General features: G+C 43.7%; 1 protein-coding gene across 1 annotated transcript in view; it reads right to left on the bottom strand.

Annotated features, from left to right (window-relative positions):
- RBM28 (RNA binding motif protein 28) overlaps positions 1-15330 on the bottom strand; it is a 34826-nt gene extending 19496 nt beyond the window's left edge. The window contains exons 1-9 of the mRNA XM_084786310.1: positions 14817-15330; positions 10315-10473; positions 9938-10032; positions 9127-9202; positions 8486-8578; positions 7357-7428; positions 5448-5619; positions 5150-5289; positions 2847-2916 (exon numbers count right to left, since the gene is read on the bottom strand). Coding sequence (XP_084642436.1) covers positions 2847-2916; positions 5150-5289; positions 5448-5619; positions 7357-7428; positions 8486-8578; positions 9127-9202; positions 9938-10032; positions 10315-10473; positions 14817-14934 — 995 coding nt within the window. The 5' untranslated portion in view covers positions 14935-15330. The remainder of the gene's footprint in view (positions 1-2846; positions 2917-5149; positions 5290-5447; positions 5620-7356; positions 7429-8485; positions 8579-9126; positions 9203-9937; positions 10033-10314; positions 10474-14816) is intronic.
- Positions 15331-18467: the final 3137 nt, after the last annotated feature.

Below are 18467 nucleotides of genomic sequence, written 5' to 3'. Positions count from 1 at the left end.
TAATGGTACCAACATGACAGCCCATCAGGCCACCACCCCACTCTTACAACTCATCCCACATCCCTCTAGGCCACCCTACTACATAACCCAGTAACCACAGCCTAACCCTCCCTCAACAACGACACTCTCCTAGGCCCTGCTTAATGTATTCATCCTCACCCTCCAGCTCCTGTTCCCTAAGACCACTTTTCCCCACAAAGCTCATCTCTTCTCACACTCCTACTTTTCTTCTGCCCAAATAATCGCCAAACACCCACCACCAACTGACTCCCCTAAGTTCACCACCTATCCAGACGTCCTCGGACATCAGACACTCTGAACAAAGCCCACACTCCCAATCCAAGACAGAGCTAAGCCCATAGCCATCTCTTCTCTCTCTCTCTCTCTCTCTCTCTCTCTCTCTCTCACACACACACACACACACACACACACATGCCAAGCTCTCACTTGGGACAAGGTCATCCAACAAACTCTCTCTCCTCAACTTCATTGATCCCTCCTTCAATGCCTCCCAATATTTTCTGTGTGCCTATCTTCCTTCAATGCCTCCCAATATTTTCTGTGTGCCTATCTTCCTTCAATGCCTCCCAATATTTTCTGTGTGCCTATCTTCAAAGCCCTTCATTACTGTAGTTCCTCTCACTGCTGACACCCCAACTGCCAGTTCCCCACCCCCACTACTAACCATTTGTCCCCTTAACATCCATGTCCCTCTTTGGGAACTAAAGCCAAATTCTCTCAACCTTTCCACACCAACTTCAAAACTCTGTTATAGACCATCCCTTTCACTAGTTGGCAAGAGCTTCCCCAACCATCCATGTTCCTAAACTATCTCAATTTCAGAGCCCACCTACACACCCCAGGAAAGACTATTCTGATTAACAAAAGCTTCTCAAATTATACTCTCCCCAACACGAGGCACTGGTTCCCCAAATAACCTCAGACAGCCAATTGAAGTTTTCCTGGCTCCTTTCAACAGCTCTCCGACAGACTCCAGATAAGTACTCCTGTCCACCACAGTCTAAGCTCTCCTGCCTACTGCCTGTTCCTAAAGACCTTTCCCTGGCCTTGGACTCCTTTTCTCAACTACCAGCACCATGAACCCAACATTTCAAATGTACATTCAAGATAATTTTTTTTCTAAACTCCTTAACTTTACCTCTGTCTCAGCACATTTCAAATCAATTACAGACTGCTCCTGCAACTCCAGCACCAACCCCAGCTGTTTCCTTAGAATCCACATCCTGGTCCAGCCTCACAGACTACTACACTTCCCTATGGTACAGCAAGCAAAACAGCCTGCTCTTCACAACCTTGACCACAACCCAGCTTTTTGGGTCCCCTAATAATGACACAGCAGTGTCAGCAGGAAGCAGCCAGAGAGAACAACACCCACTCAATACCCAATCCTAAAACAAAAAGGTGGGAACGAGGGACTCTAGCCAGCTAAAGCACAGCTCTGCAAGCCCTGCTCCTCTCTCCCATCCCCTCGGCCTTCTAAAAACCATTAGATTACACTCCTAAAGCCGTCCGCCAAGTTCTATTCCCGTATTTGGCCATTTCCTCCCCGAGGCTGAGTACCAAGGTCCACCTATCAAAGTACTGAAGTCCAGCACTCAAAAGCCACCTTTGGCTCACCTAATTAGCATGCCCAGTTAAAATCAAACACAACGTCCAAACATCTTAACAGGGTTTCCTTTATAAATTGTCACTTCCCTATGGGGCCATGTCTGTCTCCTCTCTATCCAGAGGCAATCCTTTGTCCCTCACTCTGAAACAAACATTCCTTCCTCTTTCCCTTGTTCCCTTCTCCTTCTTCCTCATCCTCTATTATCCTGTCTTTGGCTCTCGTTCCCTGCCCTTTGTCTCTCTGAGGCAAATAAATCTCCTCGGGCTGAGAACTTGGGGCTTTGGGGTGTCCTGAGCTACCGATCCTTGAAATTATTATGTCCTTCCCAGTGGGTTCTGGTAATCAAACCTGGGCCCTCTGGAAGAGCAGTCAGCGCTCTTAACCATGGAACCATTCTCTAGCCCTCCCAGTATACTTTCTTTTTCTTCTTCTTCTTTTTTTTTTTTCAGTATACTTTCTTAATACAACCCAGCACCATGTCCCCAGAGGCTAGGCTGCCCCAACCAGTCACTAATCAAGGAAATGCCCCAAAGACTTGCCCATGGAACAATTTGATGGAGACAATTTCTCAACTGATAATCCCTTTTCCCAGATTATTCTAGCTTATGTCAAGTTGACAAAAAACTACGATGTACACCTAGAATAATCAAAGGCCTTAGTTTGATTCCTAGCACCATATAAACTAGCATGGTGGTACACACCTGTGGTCCCAATACTCAGGAGGGGAAGGCAGGAGACTTAAGTTTAGGGTCATCTTTAGCTAAATAACAAGTTTGAAGCCAAACTGAGAAACATGAGACCCTGTCTCAAAAATGTAAAGAACAAAAAGAAGGAAAGAAGAAGAGAAGTTGGGCATAAAGAGAGAAAGTATCTGGGGCAAATGGTGTCACCTCAGTATAAAGTAGAGGTCAGAACCAGCTAAGAGTTGAGATGTTTCAGAAGATGCCACTCCAGTTACAAAGCATGACCTCTAAAAATGACAGGGACCCTGCCTACCACTCACCTCCTGCCTTAAGCTCTTGTCTGGCATTCTCACTGGTGTCTCTCGGATCAGATGCGCTAAGCAATCTCATAGCATCACCTTTACTAATGAAGAAAGGAGAGAGGAAAATAGGAAGGGAGACAGGAGGGGGAGCAGAGAGGAAAGCCAGGGAGTGAGGAAGGTGAGGTAAGTGAAGACCCTGAAGGGGCGTAGGTTTGCATAAGGAAGGCATACCTGATGAAAACAGTTTTCCCTTCATTCACATCTGAGGGTAGCTTCCTCTTCTTTTTCTTTGACGGAACATCTAATGTAAACAACAACAAAGAAAACAAAACAAACAAAACAAAAAACTCAAAAAGACAAATGCAAGTCATGTAGCCAATTTTTAAAATATTTTTAAATATTTATTTATGTATACAAGCGCTCTATCTGCATGTACACCCGCATGCCAGAAGAGGGCATTAGATCACCTTACGGATGGTTGTGAACCACCATATGGTTGCTGGGAATTGAACTCAGGACCTCTGGAAAAGCAGACAGTGCTCTTAGCCACTAAGCCATCTCTCTAGTCCCTTTTTAAATATTTCATATAAATTTTTCTAAATTTTAAGTGGACTAAAAATATAACTAAATATATTAAGAAGATGCTCAAAGTCAAAATTAAAGCAAAGCAAAGCAAGACTAAGGGGGCAGCTGAGAGGTAGAATGTATGTTTAACATAAACAAAGACATAGGTTCAATCCCCAGCAGCAAGGGGGGCAGCACAGGACAAGATACTTGAGCACAGCTCAAGATACTTTTTTTTTTTTTTACCTAAATTGGCAAAACAAAAAAGACCAATAGACTCCAATGTGATAAAGGTGTGGGAGGTAAAATTCCCACATATTGCTGTGGCCATATAAATTAGAAACTTTAAAGAGAAAAAGCATACAGCTGTACATGCACACACACACACACACACACACACACACACACACACACACACACTAAACTATATCACATGTATATGCATGTGTTTCTGCTTATAAATGTGCTCAAATGTTCTCTAGGTACACAAGAAACAGAATACTGACTGTCTCTGGAAATCTGGCTTAAGAGGTTAATAATGTAGGTAAAAAGGAAACTAGCTGCTTGAAGAATAAACATTAAGGTATGTGGTGCCTCATGCTTGGAACCCAGCACCTGAGGACAAGGTATGAAGATCGCAGTTCAAGGCCAGCATGGACTTCACTGTGAGACCTTTTCAAAAACAGTATTTAAGAAAACCCCTTAGCTGGGCGTGTAATCCCAGCACTTGGGAGGCAGAGACAGGCAGATTGCTGTGAGTTCAAGGCCAGCCTGGTCTACAAAAGCAAGTCCAGGTCACTCAAAGCTACACAGAGAAACCCTGTCTCAGAAAACAACAACAACAAAAAAAGAAAAAAGAAAAAAGAAAAAAAGAAAAGAAAAAAAAAAAGAAAAGCAAGCCCTCACATGCTGTGGGCACACACTCACATTTCTGGGGGAAAAGTTTACTCTGGAGGATTGTTGGACTGGAGGATTAAGTTCCTTTGGTTTTTGTTTGTTTGTTTGTTTTAACTTCTTATTTGAGTCTTACTAGGTTTTCAGATTTAAAAAAGAACATGACAGGAGACAGATGATGCCAAGTTATAGGTTTCAGTATAAAAGCCTTGATTCCAGGCTCATGAGCAAAAAAGTTTATTTCTTTGTCTTTTATGTGGCCAAACCAAGACACCAGACTTACAGAATAGAAAGCAAAACAGTTGAATAAAGAAATCCACTCCATGCCGGGCATGGTGGCACACGCCTTTAATCCCAGCACTCGGGAGGCAGAGGCAGGCGGATCTCTGTGACTTTGAGGGCAGCCTGGTTTACAAAGAGTTCCAGGACAGCCAGAGCAGTTACACACAGAAGCCCTGTCTCAAAAAAAAAAAAAAAAAAAAAAAAAAGAAAGAAAGAAAGAAAGAAAAAAAAGATTCAGAATGTAGCTCAGCGGGCAGACGCTTGCCTAGTATGCAAACCCCAGCACACATAAACCAGAGAGAGCAGTGCACACCTGGAGTCCCAGACGGGGATAAGACCACAGGGAAGGCAGGGTCATTCTCAACTACATACTGAGTGTGAGGGCCGCTGAGGATGTAGGAGGCCCATCTTTAAAAATGAAGCAGAGACACAGCACAACTGGAGCTTTGCGTGCATGAGGTCCTGTGTTTGATCCCCGGCCACGCATCAACTAGGCGTGGTGGTGCATGCCCATCGCTCGGCAGGTAGAGACAAGAGGACCCAAGTTCTGGCCTATCACCTACTACAGAGATAGCATGGTCAACGCCAGCCTGGACTACATGAGACCCTGTCTCAGAAGAGAGGGGGAGGGAGATAGGAGGCCGAGGCAGAAGAAAAGCATTAGAAAGGATGAAAATAAAGGTTCCCTTTTCAGTAGTTAACAAAAATTCGATAGAAAACTATTTGCAATAGGCTTGGTCATTTCTCAGTAGTTTATTCAAAGCTGAAAGGCATTTATGAAGATCCCAGCAAACCTTCATCGTCGTGTTCCTCAGTACTGCTATCACTCTGCACCATTCCTTCATCATCACTGCTACCTCCTTCCTCCAGGTCACTGTCCTCATCAAAAGGGTCTTCCTCAGGGCTTTCTTCAGGAGCTGCTTTCTTCACTGCTCTGCAACAGCACAGATCAGACCTCATCATCTGGGCTGACACATATGCTACTGAGCTTTATGATATATGCCAGGTTTGCAGTGAAGAGGGTAAAGACAAGAGTATTTCCCTCTCAGGAAAAATGCTGTCTTCTCCTGGTGTCTCAGAACGTGCACCTACCTCTTCTGAGTTTTCACACCAGTGGTCACTGCTAATCCTCTACTTTGCTCGTCTACATCGTCATCACCATCTTCTTCATCATCATCACTTTCATCATCTTCATCTTGCTCTTCCACCCTGCCATTCTTTTGACCTGAATCCTGATGCTTCTGCGCATGGCTCTTTGTTCCACCTATGGAGGAAGACAAAGAAAGGAATTATTGCCTGTCTAAATCAAGGCCATTTTAACAGGAATAATCAATAACTCAAGTTCGAGTTTCCTTTGTTCTTCAGGGTTTCCTAATTTTTTTCTTACTATACAGTCAGGCTTTCATTTCTATCAGTAAATTCAACATCCTCCAATTCATTCAGCCACAGACCAAAACAATTTGTGTCCATATTGAGTATTGAAATCTTTTGTCAATATTCCCTGGAGAATTCAGTATATGGACTACTACGTTGCTTTGTATTATACTAAGCTTACAAATAACCTAGAGGGTTTAAATGTATGGAAGGGCTGGTGACCCCACGGCCCACAGAGAGGGGGTAGGGAGAAGCTAAGTGCTAGAAGCTCAGGCCAGTTTCCCTGCTGATCCTGACGTGGAACCCTGAGCTCCTTCTCCAGCACCATGTCCGCCTGCACACTGTGATGCCGTCACGGTGACAATGGACCAAACTTCTGAACGTGTAAGCCAGCCCCGATTACATGTTTTTCTTTGTAAGAGTTGCCATGGTCAGGTGTCTCTTCACAGCATTGGAAACCCTAACTAAGGAGAAAGTACTGCATTAACTCTGTATGAGATAGAAGCATCCGAGGATTTGAGTATATGAGCAGCCTGTGGTTTGATTCCTCAGCCACCAAAAGATGATGGCAAATGATATCAGCAGAAATAAGGGGAAACAAAACATCAAAGCCGTCACCACCTACATTAGATTCCTCTTTTTCTTGTCCTCACCTGAATGTTAAACTGTCCCAGGATGAGAGAAACAGCAGAAACCCTTCACACCGGCCACCACTTACATACAACAGCAAACACCCTGCTCACTCTGGCCCCCACAAACCACCACTTACACACAACAGCCAACACCCTGCTCACTCTGGCCCCCACAAACCACCACTTACACACAACAGCCAACACCCTGCTCACTCTGGCCCCCACAAACTTGAGTTTTGATGTGTAATAATCTGAGACTGGTGGCATAAAAGTATTTGTTTCTCTCTTGTTTTAAAGTTGTTTAAATTAAAAGATGTATTATTTTATGCATATAAAGGTGTCCTGCCTGCACATGTATCTATGTACCATGAGTACGCAGTGCCCTCAGAAGGCAGGCGCAGGTATCAGATGCCCTGGAACTGGAGTTACAGGTGTTTGTGAGGTGCCATGTGGGTGCAAGGGGTCCACCTCCGATCCCCTAGAAGAGAAACCAGTGTCTTAGCTCTCTCTTCTTCATGATTCAGTATATGTGATGATGAGAAGAGCCTAAGGAGAGGGACGAATGGACAAACTGAGGCCCCTCCTTACCCATGCCCACACCCCAGTAGTGAGCTTAGACTCAAAACTCCTATGCTCAGTGATCAGGTCAGAGACAGTCCACTGTGAATTGACTAGCAGACCTGAGCCCAGGAATCTCAAGATTTTCCAGGATGCTTTCTCTTTTTGGAGGGTGAGAGGTGGGGTCTAATCTTATGGTTTGGGTATCTCCAGCTCAATATTCCTACTCTAACAGCAAAGTTCCAATACGCTTTCATCAAAACACAAGAACTGTTGGGCTTGGTGGCCCACACCTTTAATCCCAGCACTTAGGAGGCAGAGGCAGGAAGATCTCTTCAAGTTCAAAGCCAGACTGGTCTACGTAGCAAATTCCAGGACAGGCAGGACTGAGTTGCTTTCACCTTTCCAACCCTCTGCCTGACACCAACACACCTTACCTGGGGCAGAAGCAGGCTGGGTGTCTTTGTATTTGTCCTTTGCCACAGCCCAATCCACAGCTACAGTCCTACCTGCCAAACAGAGAGGTGGTAACAGATTCTTTCTTCCTTATAACAGTCCTACTTCCCACCCAGTACTAGTGGAGACAAAGGAATGCCAATTCTACAGGCTGTTGGTTTTTTGGTTCTAAGCCTGGCCTTTAACTGCTGAACCAACCCAATTTCTGGTCCTCCCCCCCCCCCAAAGATTTATTATATATACAGTATGCATCAGATCACACTATACATGGTTGTGAGCCACCATGGTGTTGCTGGGTATTGAACTCAGGACCTCTGGAAGAGCAGTCAGTGCTCTCAATCACTGATCCATCTCTCCAGCCCCCCAACTTCTGGTCCTTAAAGATAGAGGTGAGACGATCTTGAGTTCCAGATCAGCCTGGACTACCTTATAAGATGATGTTACAAAACAAAAACAAAACTAAAAATGCTCCTAGTATCTCTTTTCAATCCATAACCTTTTAACAACAGAAATTCTGCCTTTTTACACAGCCACCACACCTTTGATAATATAAGATAAACAAAAAATTGTAAATGTGCTGTAGTTACAAACAGTCTGGGAAAAGGGAAATCCCACTCCTAAGTTAAGAAAGAAGCAGTAAGCTGATACTTTCCATCGGCCCAGCACCGCCCACGGCTACTGATGAACAGAGGAACATAGGTGCTAGCACACATTTATTAGCAGTTCTGCCCAGGACAGCCATTAAGAACTCCTAGAAACACATCAAACGAAGGAAAGACTCCTGGCATAAGGTCTTTCAAGTTCAGTCTAAGATTAAGCACTAGAAAATTTCACCAAAAACTGTAGTGTGCTGGTGTGTGCTTACAATCCCACTATAGGAGGTGGAGACAGAAAGATCAGACGTTCAAGGCCATCTTCAGCTATTTAGGGAACTCAAAGCTACTCTGGGCTACCTGAGCTACCATTTAAACAATGAGATCCTAAGCAGCAGAAACATCTTTTGAATATATGACCCCCCCAAAAAAAAAGAAAGAGGAAAAGGTGGTTATTGTGCTAATTCACTCAAGCACCAGAAATAACTAGGTCATGGTATGAGCATGGAAGACTTACCTTTTATGTCTTTCATATTCATGCCTTTGAGTGCTTTTCCTGCTTCAAGGAGGTTTTTGAACTGAACAAAAGCAAAACCACGCATCTTTCCATCTGTGAACACATATACAAAAAAGTTAGTGGCAGCAGGACAACAGAACAGGAAGATCCTAGCAACCCAGGCTGGCAAGACAAGCCAATCAGCCAAGAGCTCGCTGCCCCAAAGCAACAGTTTGTCCTCTATAACTCCAGCCTTAGGAAAGCACTGCATAAGTACCAGTGAGAACTAACGTAAAACTGAGTCTAATGTAAGTCTAACAAAACTAATGTAAGTTCTAGGGCACACCACCAGCACCTGGCTTCTCTACTTCCCAGGCACTTTGCAAATATCATATTGTCTAGGGCCACAAAGAACATAACGAAAGATTTACTTCCAGTTCAATAATAGGGAAAAAGTCACATTCAATTATCTCAATAAGCTAGGTGATGGTGGTGAAGCCTTTGATCCCAGCACTTGGGAGGCAGGAGATGGGGGGGGGGGGGTGTCTCTGAGTTCAAGGTCAGCCTGGTCTACAGAGTGAGTTCTACACAGAGGAAACCTGTCTCAAAACAAAACACAACAACAACAAAATTATCTTCATCAAATGAAGGTAGGCAAATACCTGACTTCCTTGGGATATTCACTTCCAGAACAGTTCCATAGTGACAACATACTGCTTTCAAGTCATCTTCTGAACACTAAAGCCAAAAGGAAAAAAAGGAAAACAAAAAGTGATATCACAGCAAATAAATGTGAAACATCAACTACTAAGTTCATTTTCTGGAAAGAGTCTGAATATTTTATTCCTTTTTTTTTTCTTAACTTTCAAGACTGGAACAACAAACAACTATGAACAGACACTCATTTACTTTGTATCTAAGAAGCTAAAAAGAAAAAGATAAAATGCCAGATATGGTGTCCCACACCTATAATCTCTGAGCTCAAGAGATGGAGTCAGGAGGATCAGGTGTGTGTACATGAGCTACAAGAGACCCTGTCTCACTCAAAAAGGGAAGAACAGCAAAGCTGAACTCACAGATCTTTTTCTTACTAGTAGCTTCCTCCAAAGAAAGCATCTTCACATTTCATGTATTTAATAAGTTCTTTAAATTTTTATTTTACGGGGGTGTAGAACAATATGTGTAGAAATCAGAGCAGGACTTGGCAACCGTTGGTGCTCTTCTTCCACCGCCCGGGACCTACAGATCAGGCTCAGGTCATGAGCCTTGGCAGGAAGAACCTTTAGCTACTGAGCAATCTTTCTTGCCCCTTAATAAACAGGTCCTTCCCCCCACCCCCAAGTCAACAGGCTAAAGTTTATTTCCCAAAAGAATTTAGCGCAGTAATAGATATCGTCTTGGTGGAGAGGTCTACCAATGATCATGCTGTGGTCCCTGCATCCTTCAGAACGCGCACTTAGCCCCATCACTTACCCTAAAGCTGAGATTCCGGATAATTAATCTGGCTTTTTTATCTGCCACTTTGGCTTTTTTGGGCTTTGGCACTTTCTTTGGAGACTCTGAATTTTCTAAAAAGTAAGAGACATGGCATAAGTCTACAAACCCACTTCTAGGCGAGACGTAAGTGGAAAAGGTACCAAGACAGACAGCATTTGCCATGAGGTCAAGCATGCAATATCCAGGAATACCAGATTTCCCAGGAAGAGATGCCAGCAAATGACTATCAAAGCATACTGGAGTCTTGACAACAAAAGAGAGCTAGGGAACTCAGGTTCTGGAAACTGTCTCCCAGCTCTAGGACCTTCATTTTCAGTGTCTCCCTTACCCTTGGGGAATTACTAGAAACTCACCATTTTTCCTCTTTTCCTTGGACTTGTTCTTCAGCTTTTTCTTGGCAACAGTCACGTTGATCTTGCAACCTTCGAAGGAAGTGATCTCCTTGAGGGCCCTCTGAACATCTTCCAGCATGGAGAAAGTAACATAGCCAAAGCCCCGGCATGCCTTACTCCCTAGAACAAGGCACAAAGGAAGGGAAGGGGAGTGAAAAGGGAAGCCAAGAGCACTGAACTAAAGTCGTCAAAGTCAAGGCCAGCAGGTGCTCTACCCGGCCGCCTGTGAGCTATCCACCAAAGATACAGTTCTCAAAAGCCAAAGAACCAAGGCTGGCATCGGCAGGTCCTTCCCCACTTCACTCAGGACTACCAAGCTTCCTCTTCCTCCCAATTTAATATCTTGCTGTTATTGTCTCTTCTTGCCCAAGCTCTGATATGAGAATATAGAGTACTCATGATATATATTAGGCCTTCAGTGAAGAAAGAATTCAGCATCAAACAATGAAAGATCATCAGAAAGGGTAGGAAAAATACATATGGTAGATTTGAAAAACCAGATTATAATAATGCAGTCTTTTCTTAGGAAATATTAGCAATAAATGAGTAAGGCCCTAAAAAAAAAAGGAATCTCAAAAAATAAACTTTATTTCAGAAACCTCATCAAGACCTTAGCATTTCAGTATCAAATTAAATATTTCCAAAGAAGGTATAAATCCCTGGCCTTGCTTTAGCTTCAGAACTCTCCTAGCTAGGTAAAACAAATATTACCATCCCTTCTTTCCAAAGAATAATTTGAAATAGAGAAAAATAAGTAAATATCAAAACAGTGTTAAGAAATAAGCTAAGGAGCTAAAGAGATGGCTTAGTGGTTAAGAGTACTGACTGTTCTTCCACAGTACTGGGGTTCGAGTCCCAGTATCTAGATAGTGGTCCACAACCACCTGTAACTCAGTTCCATGGAATCCAATGACCCCTCTGGCCTCCAAGGGGACCAGGGAACCAGGAACATACATGGTACACAGGCATACATACAGGCAAAAAAAAAACCTCATGCACATAAAATTAAAAAATTATTTTTTTAAAGAACTAAGTTAATTCCTCCTTGCCAGCCTCATGGTCTTTCATGAGACTACACGAAGAAGAGTATCAGGGCCAAAAAGATGCAAAATTATTCATCATGATCCTTTATTGGGTGGGGGTTAACAGTAAAACTGTGATTAATTTCTTCCACACATTCTCGCACACGCTCACACATACGAACAAACAACAATGGAGATGTCTGCCCATGACCTGCAGAAGAAACAACTCTCGTGTTCTACTCCCCTTTCAAATACACTTAAACCTCCTCCAGACAACACAGGATATAGCACAGGATAGCAATCTATATAAACTGGTTGCACAGCTGATACATGGCACCTTTCAGAAAGCAAACTGTGACACAAAGATTGGTTTCTTTTCTCTTAGAACTTCCTTTCACAAAAGCCTATCACTTGTCTTTCAGAAAATAACAATAAAGATCCTCTTTTCAATCAGCACAATATAAACAAAGCTGTTCAAATGTGAAGTTATATGCTCAAATGAAGGCATATACAATAATTGTGTCTAAAAAACAAAAACAAAAACAAAAAACTGCCACACACATTCAGAATCTTCCCAGTCATAAAAAGTGTCAAGTCGATACCATTAGACACCCCATCTCACCTCCATGCCCGCCCTCCTCCACCACTGGAGCACACTTCCTTCTAGTACACCTCACTTGCCTGGATAAGAAAGTCTGTTTGTTTGTTGCTTTTTAAGGAGTATGAGAAATTTTAAGGATTTAGACCAAGAACACCAGATTTAAGGTAAGGGCACACAAAAGTTATATTCCACAGAGATGGGCTTGGCACTGGCCTAAGGCTTTGGCAACTTCTCCAGTTCAACATGCTGGGCCACAGTGGATGCCGGTGGTCTTTGGCACCGCTTGGAAACAGTATTAATGTCCATTACACCAATGCCTTCCTCGGCTACAGCAGTGGGTTATAGGTAAAGCACACTCTTGAATGCACCTGAACTCCGCCCCCACCCCACAAAACAAAACAAAACAAAACTCTGCAATAGCAGCAGGAAAAAGGACATTTTCTTTCTTTGAGACAGGGTCTTATGTAACCCAAGTTGGCCTCAACTTCCTGACCTCCTGCCTCCACCTACCATATGCTGGGATTACAGTCACATACCGCCACTCCTGGCACACATTACTGTTGTAACATTTATTTACTTATGTATAACCAGGTAGAAGTTGATTCTTTCTGTCCCTCAGGTGGGGTGGGTCCTGGGTAATCAAACTCAGGTGGTTAGGCTTGACGGCAATTAGACAGATGCTGTGGCTTATAGCAGTCAGAGCCATGTTAACAACCCTAACTATAACTTCTGTTACCAAGAAATAGAAGCTAAAGATTTTTAGCACATCACACTCCCTAGTCACATACTCAGAAATCATGGAGGGGAAAGAAGAGTCTACCAGATGCCAGTTCTCAACAGCTGCTCTGTTGAAAGGCAGAGACAGCTACCTAGACAAATGCCTGCTGAATTAAAGGGAGCTAAATGTATGTTCTAGGTATCATGAAGATCTATCAAGGTGTTCTTGGGAAATAAATGCTTCTACATGAAAATCATCAAAATTCTTTCACATTCTAATACAAGCCAACTCTCCATAGTAGGCAATTCAGTGCATGCCAAAGCGAGTTTGAGGCCTATAGCAAGCCAGCAAATCTCTCCAATGACGCAAGCCTTATCCCTGGAATCAGAGCTGACTCCCGTACTCCTCCTTGACTCATACTCAGTATCTAACGCTTCAGCAGATCCTATTTTACCTTAACAATGTCTACATACAAAACAACTTCCCGCACTTCCGTTGCTATTATCTTTGTCCAACACCACAATCTCTCTCCAAATCACTCCTACCAACTGGGCCCCTCTTTTTACTCTCTAAAACTTTATTCCCCACACAGCGGCCAGAAAGACTTTCAAAAGTAAGTCTAAAAGATCAGTCACTGCTCTCTGCTTAAAACCAATGACTCCCCCAGCAGAATGAAAGTCTGTAATAGCCAACAAGGTCCTATCTGACCTGGCACGCTTGTCCTCGTTTTCTAATTCTCTTCCCTTTATTCACTTCCCTTGCCACCCCGGGCCACTCTACTGTCTTCCCCACAATGACATACCTGCTTTAGTGTCCTCAAGGCTTCTGCTTCCTGAATTCAGACTGTTCTATCCCTGTGAAAGTCTAAGTTCACTCTTTCCTAAAACAGGTCTTCCCTAGCCTCCCTACACACACAGAGAGAGAGAGAGAGAGAGAGAGAGAGAGAGAGAGAGAGAGACAGACAGACAGACAGACAGACAGACAGAGAGAACTCTCTATACTCTTTATTTTCCTCCTTAGAACTTATCACCATTGTCAACATATAGCTTGGTTATTTATTGGCAGTCTTTCAAGCCATAAATATGTAAGAACAGAATATCTGATTCAGTGATTTAGTGTCATACATTTGTGGTATCCCAAGGACAGCTGGCATTCAAGAAGTACTTGCCAAATAAATGAACAGCATATTAAGACCGTCACATGTGATAATCAAATTGAGTCCTCTTGCTTGCCATACAAACTTCAGGTCATTAAGTTTCCTTAAAGCTTATATTCCTGTTTTCAAAAACTGGGATTAAGACTCTCTACCCTATAAGACTGTTGAGAACATTAAATGAGTTAACTGATGTCAAACTAAACACCCTACCAGTCTAGCAATCGTCTGACTCTCAATAAGCCATGCTGGTGCTTTATTAAATGTTAGTTTGGGCCGGACGTGGGTGGCGTATGCCTTTAATCCCAGCACTCGGGAGGCAGAGGCACGCGGATCGCTGTGAGTTCAAGGCCAGATTGATCTACAAAGTAAGCCGAGGACAGCCAAGGCTAACACAGAGAGACCCTGTCACGAAAAACGAAAAAAGAAAAAAGAAAGAAGAAAGAAACAAACAAAAATGTTAGTTTGGGTTGTTTGGGACAGGGTATGTAATCTAAGCTGGCCTGCACTTGCTCTCACATCGAGCAGGCTGTCCTCAAGCACCCAGCGATCGTCCTCCCACAGCCTTCCCAATGCTGAGATAACAACCTCTACGCCCGGCTAATAGGTTAGCATTTGAACACGCGTAATAAAGGGGGAAACGCAATAGAAACGTTAAGTGGGTGTTTTGCCTTTGATAAATCGACCTTACTGGCCAACTACAGCAGAGTCAGTCTAGAAGAGAAACTTAGTTCCCGGTCCCGCACCTTTGGAGAGAACAAGGAACTAGAGGGCAATAGCCCAAATGGCTCACGTTATTAATCAGAGGAGTCAGGGGCTGACACAGGAGGGCTACCAGTAGCGAATCAGAGGCCAGTTTGGGCTACAGGGTGACAGCCATGTCTCAAAAGAAATAGTAATTATATAGCTCCCAGAAATTCGACCTGTTCCCGCTCCCAGGAGCACCCAGCCCTCTCCACCACTCCTTACCTTTCTCAGTCACCACGAAGCACTGCTTCACCGGACCCACCTGACTGAACAGCTCTTCTAGCTGCTCGCTGCGAGCCGAGGGCGGGAGACGGCCCACAAATAGAGTCAGACCGGCCATGAGACCGGGGAAGGAGCGTGTGAGGCCACGAGTGAACCGCTCCGGCGCAGGCAAGCTCAGGGTGAGACCGGGCAGGAAGACCACGCCAAGTGCCGAGAGACACAGGAAGTATTCGTTGCTCAAAAGAGTCCGGAGAGAAAACGCGGAGGGGAAGGAAAGAGAAGTTCCGGAATAAAAAAGACAGATGACGTCCTGGAGGCGGAGCTTCTTGAGCGACGGTCTATGTGCAGTCCTTGAACCCGCCCCGCCGCTGGGAGAAACTTGACTTCAACAATGTTCTCTCTCAAAATCTTTCATTTAGGAGATCGACTCCAAATTCACCAAAGCAGGCAGAAGTCATTTTCCTCCTAAGCTTGGCCCACGTCTGACATAGGTGTTCAATAAGTTTTTCTGAAGGGCCTCCACAGATTGCCAAATTACACGTACAAAAAAACTCATCCAAAACGTCATAGACACAAGTATGTAACATACATTATTTGGACTATTCTCATGTCCTCAGAAAACAAGAGACAAAATGTCACTTGGCCTCAGAGACAAATTATATCTACTGAAATTCGCATAGAACAAATACTATAAAATTTTATTTTCAATGATTATCTAATGAGCTCCTACTAAATACCAGGCATTAGGAATAAAATTGGCTGCCTGAAAAAGACAGGGTCCTTGCCTTTATATAAAATAGAGTCTGGAATAAGAGACAGATGTTATTTTGGGGAGGTTGGTTTTTTTGTGGGGTTTTTTGTTTGTTTTGGTTTGTTTGTTTTTGTTGTTGTTTGTTTGTTTGTTTGTTTTTGGTTTTTCGAGACAGGTTTCTCTGTGTAGCCTTGGCTGTCCTGGACTCACATTGTACACCAGGCTGGCCTCGAATTCACAGGAACCCACCTGCCTCTGCCTCCCGAGTCCTGGGATTAAAGGCATGCGCCACCACTGCCCGGCAACAGATGTTAATTTTAAACTCTTACAAAATCTCTGTAAGATCACATCAGAGCACATCCAAGCCAGACATAACACCCAGCTATATGCACAGACTTAGAACGCCTGGCACAGAGACAAAAGATCTTCATTCGTGTTTGTTTATCGGACAGGCTCAGGGCTAACCACAGTATTTGAGCTCACTGTCTGTCCTACAGGGAAAACTGCTGCTACTGCAGAATGCCAACCTGCAAAAAGTAACTGAAGAACTTTAAAAGTCCTTTTAAATTGCAGCCTCATGGTAGGTAGAAAACACCACAGAGGATGAAACACCAAGAGCCATCCATCATCAATATATTGGGATGGATGGATGGATGACTTATTGGTAGTGATGGGGGGGGGTACTAAGCATGAAATTTATGAAGTCCTAACTGGCTTTAAATAAATAATATGTGTTTGTGGAAAAAGAACTCATACCATAGGTACAACTATAGATATATAGATAAATGGGGAGAAAATGCACTGAAACAACAACAACAACAAAAAGATTATCAAGGCTACTACTAAGTCAATCCTACTGTACATAAAAAGTAAAATGGCAAAAGAATTAAGTAGAATCTTTGAAACAAAATTGGTTTGGAATTCCACATCCTTTCCCCCCTCACCCCTCCACCTAAAGAATCAATTCTGCCGGGCCTGGTGGTGCACGCCTTTAATCCCAGCATTCAGGAGGCAGAGGCAGGAGGATGTCTGTAAATTCAAGGCCAGTCTGGTATAAAAAGTAAGTCCAGGACAGCCAGTGCTACACAGAAAAACCCTGTCTCAAATAGAAAGAAAGAAAGAAAGAAAAGAAACTAGAAAAGAAAGAAAATTCTATCCTCAAATACTAACTCATATTGGGGACCTAGTCAAACAGTGGTAGATAAAGGGAAGAGAATTTAATATCCATTTGTAAACACCCCCTCCCCACAAAAAAAGTTATAAATACCGTAAATCCATTTTTTTCCTTACAAAGATTAAGCTGTTTCCCTTTGTCCATCAGGGGGCAGCAAATAGCCATAATCAGGTTCTGATTCCCTCAGACTACGCAGTGAAACTGGCCCTTTTTATCCCCCCTTTATCCAGATGTGCAAACCACATGTTTCCTGCCCCATTGCCTTCTACCATGCACATCAGGAAGGGCACATGGTTCTCCAGTCAAGAATATTTGCTCATCCATCGACTCAGGACACACGCAGTGTTCTTTATTAAATAGTGGGAGTCAAGGAATCCTGCAAGGTGGCTTCCAAGGGAAATAAACTGCCAGCCTCTCCCTCGTCCATCACTGTGCTGAAGCCTGGAAATGAAGAAAGAGAAGCCTGGGCTGTCCCTACCCAAGCCTTCTCAGGCCCCACCCCTTTGGCGTCATTTCTCACTCTCCCCATAAGCCAAACCTTCCATAAAATGAGATAGTTCTTACTCTTTACACTCCTCACACTGTAATAATTGCTTGAGTTATAATGACTCTTTGTCATCGGTGCTTGTCTTTCCTCCACAAGACCCAAACTATCACATATTCGTGGTTTGCTCCCTACCCCCTTTTTTTTTTTTCAAGACAGGGTTTCTCTGTGTAGCCTTGGCTGTCCTGGATTTGCTTTGTAGACCACGCTGGCTTTGAACTCACACCAATCCACCTGCCTCTGCCTCCCGAGTCATTGTTTGCCTTTTTATCTCCATCACCTGACATATTATGAGCATCCAACAAATATTTTAAAGAGAATGGATGAATTCATGAGTGAGTGAAAATTAATCTCTCAGTCCCTCCCAGTACCAAGATTTGAAACTGCAGGATGTGTCCATTAGGATCTAACTGTATACCTTCTGAGAAGCCTGCTTTGGGTAAGAGATAAGGCATGAGATAAAAAGGTGAGGCTAACCCAAGTCTTGGCTCCTTTGTGATTGAAGAGGCTAGGGATGTTTAAGATTTATTTTTATTTTTATATGTGTGAGTGTAGGGATGTGTGTGTGTGTGTGTGTGTGTGTGTGTGTGTGTGTGTGTGTGAGAAAGAGAGAGAGAGAGAGAGAGAGAGGTGTGGTGGAGAGCTGTCCATGAAGGACAGAAGAGAGCATCAGATCACCTAGGACTAAAGTTACTGGTGATTGGGAGCAGCCCAATGTGGTGCTGGAAACTATACTCTGGAATTTTAAAAAAAAAAGTCTTAACTGCTGAGACATCTCTCTAGCAGCAGGAGTAACTCTTATGAAGGAAAACCCACAAAGTATTGGATCTGATGAGTACTGAGAAATATCCCTTTGGCCTCCTTCCTCATCGGCTGCATTCAGGGCTTTCAGACGGAAAACAAGTGTCTGTGAGAGATAAACAGAGGTAGACTGAATGGGGGAAGCTCCAGATTTGGACTGCTGTGCTCAGAGAAGGGTTACGTGAAACCAATCAGGTCCAGCGAGGAGACTGAGTAAGAAGGAGCAGCTGGAGAGGATGAGCACGCGGCAGGGATGACAGAGGCGCTAGGGACAAGCGGAAGCAGATGTGAAACAGCTAGAAAGGAAAGTGGGGTAAGAAGGAGAAGAATTTCCTGGAGCAACAAGCATGCTTTGCATGACACAATGCGGTGCCAATGCTC

Source organism: Acomys minous (genome assembly GCF_964271855.1).
Source record: "Acomys minous genome assembly, chromosome: 6".
Taxonomy (NCBI): Eukaryota; Metazoa; Chordata; class Mammalia; order Rodentia; family Muridae; genus Acomys; species Acomys minous.
The sequence above is the reverse complement of the archived record's forward strand: the minus strand, read 5'-3'. Positions and strand labels throughout refer to the sequence as shown.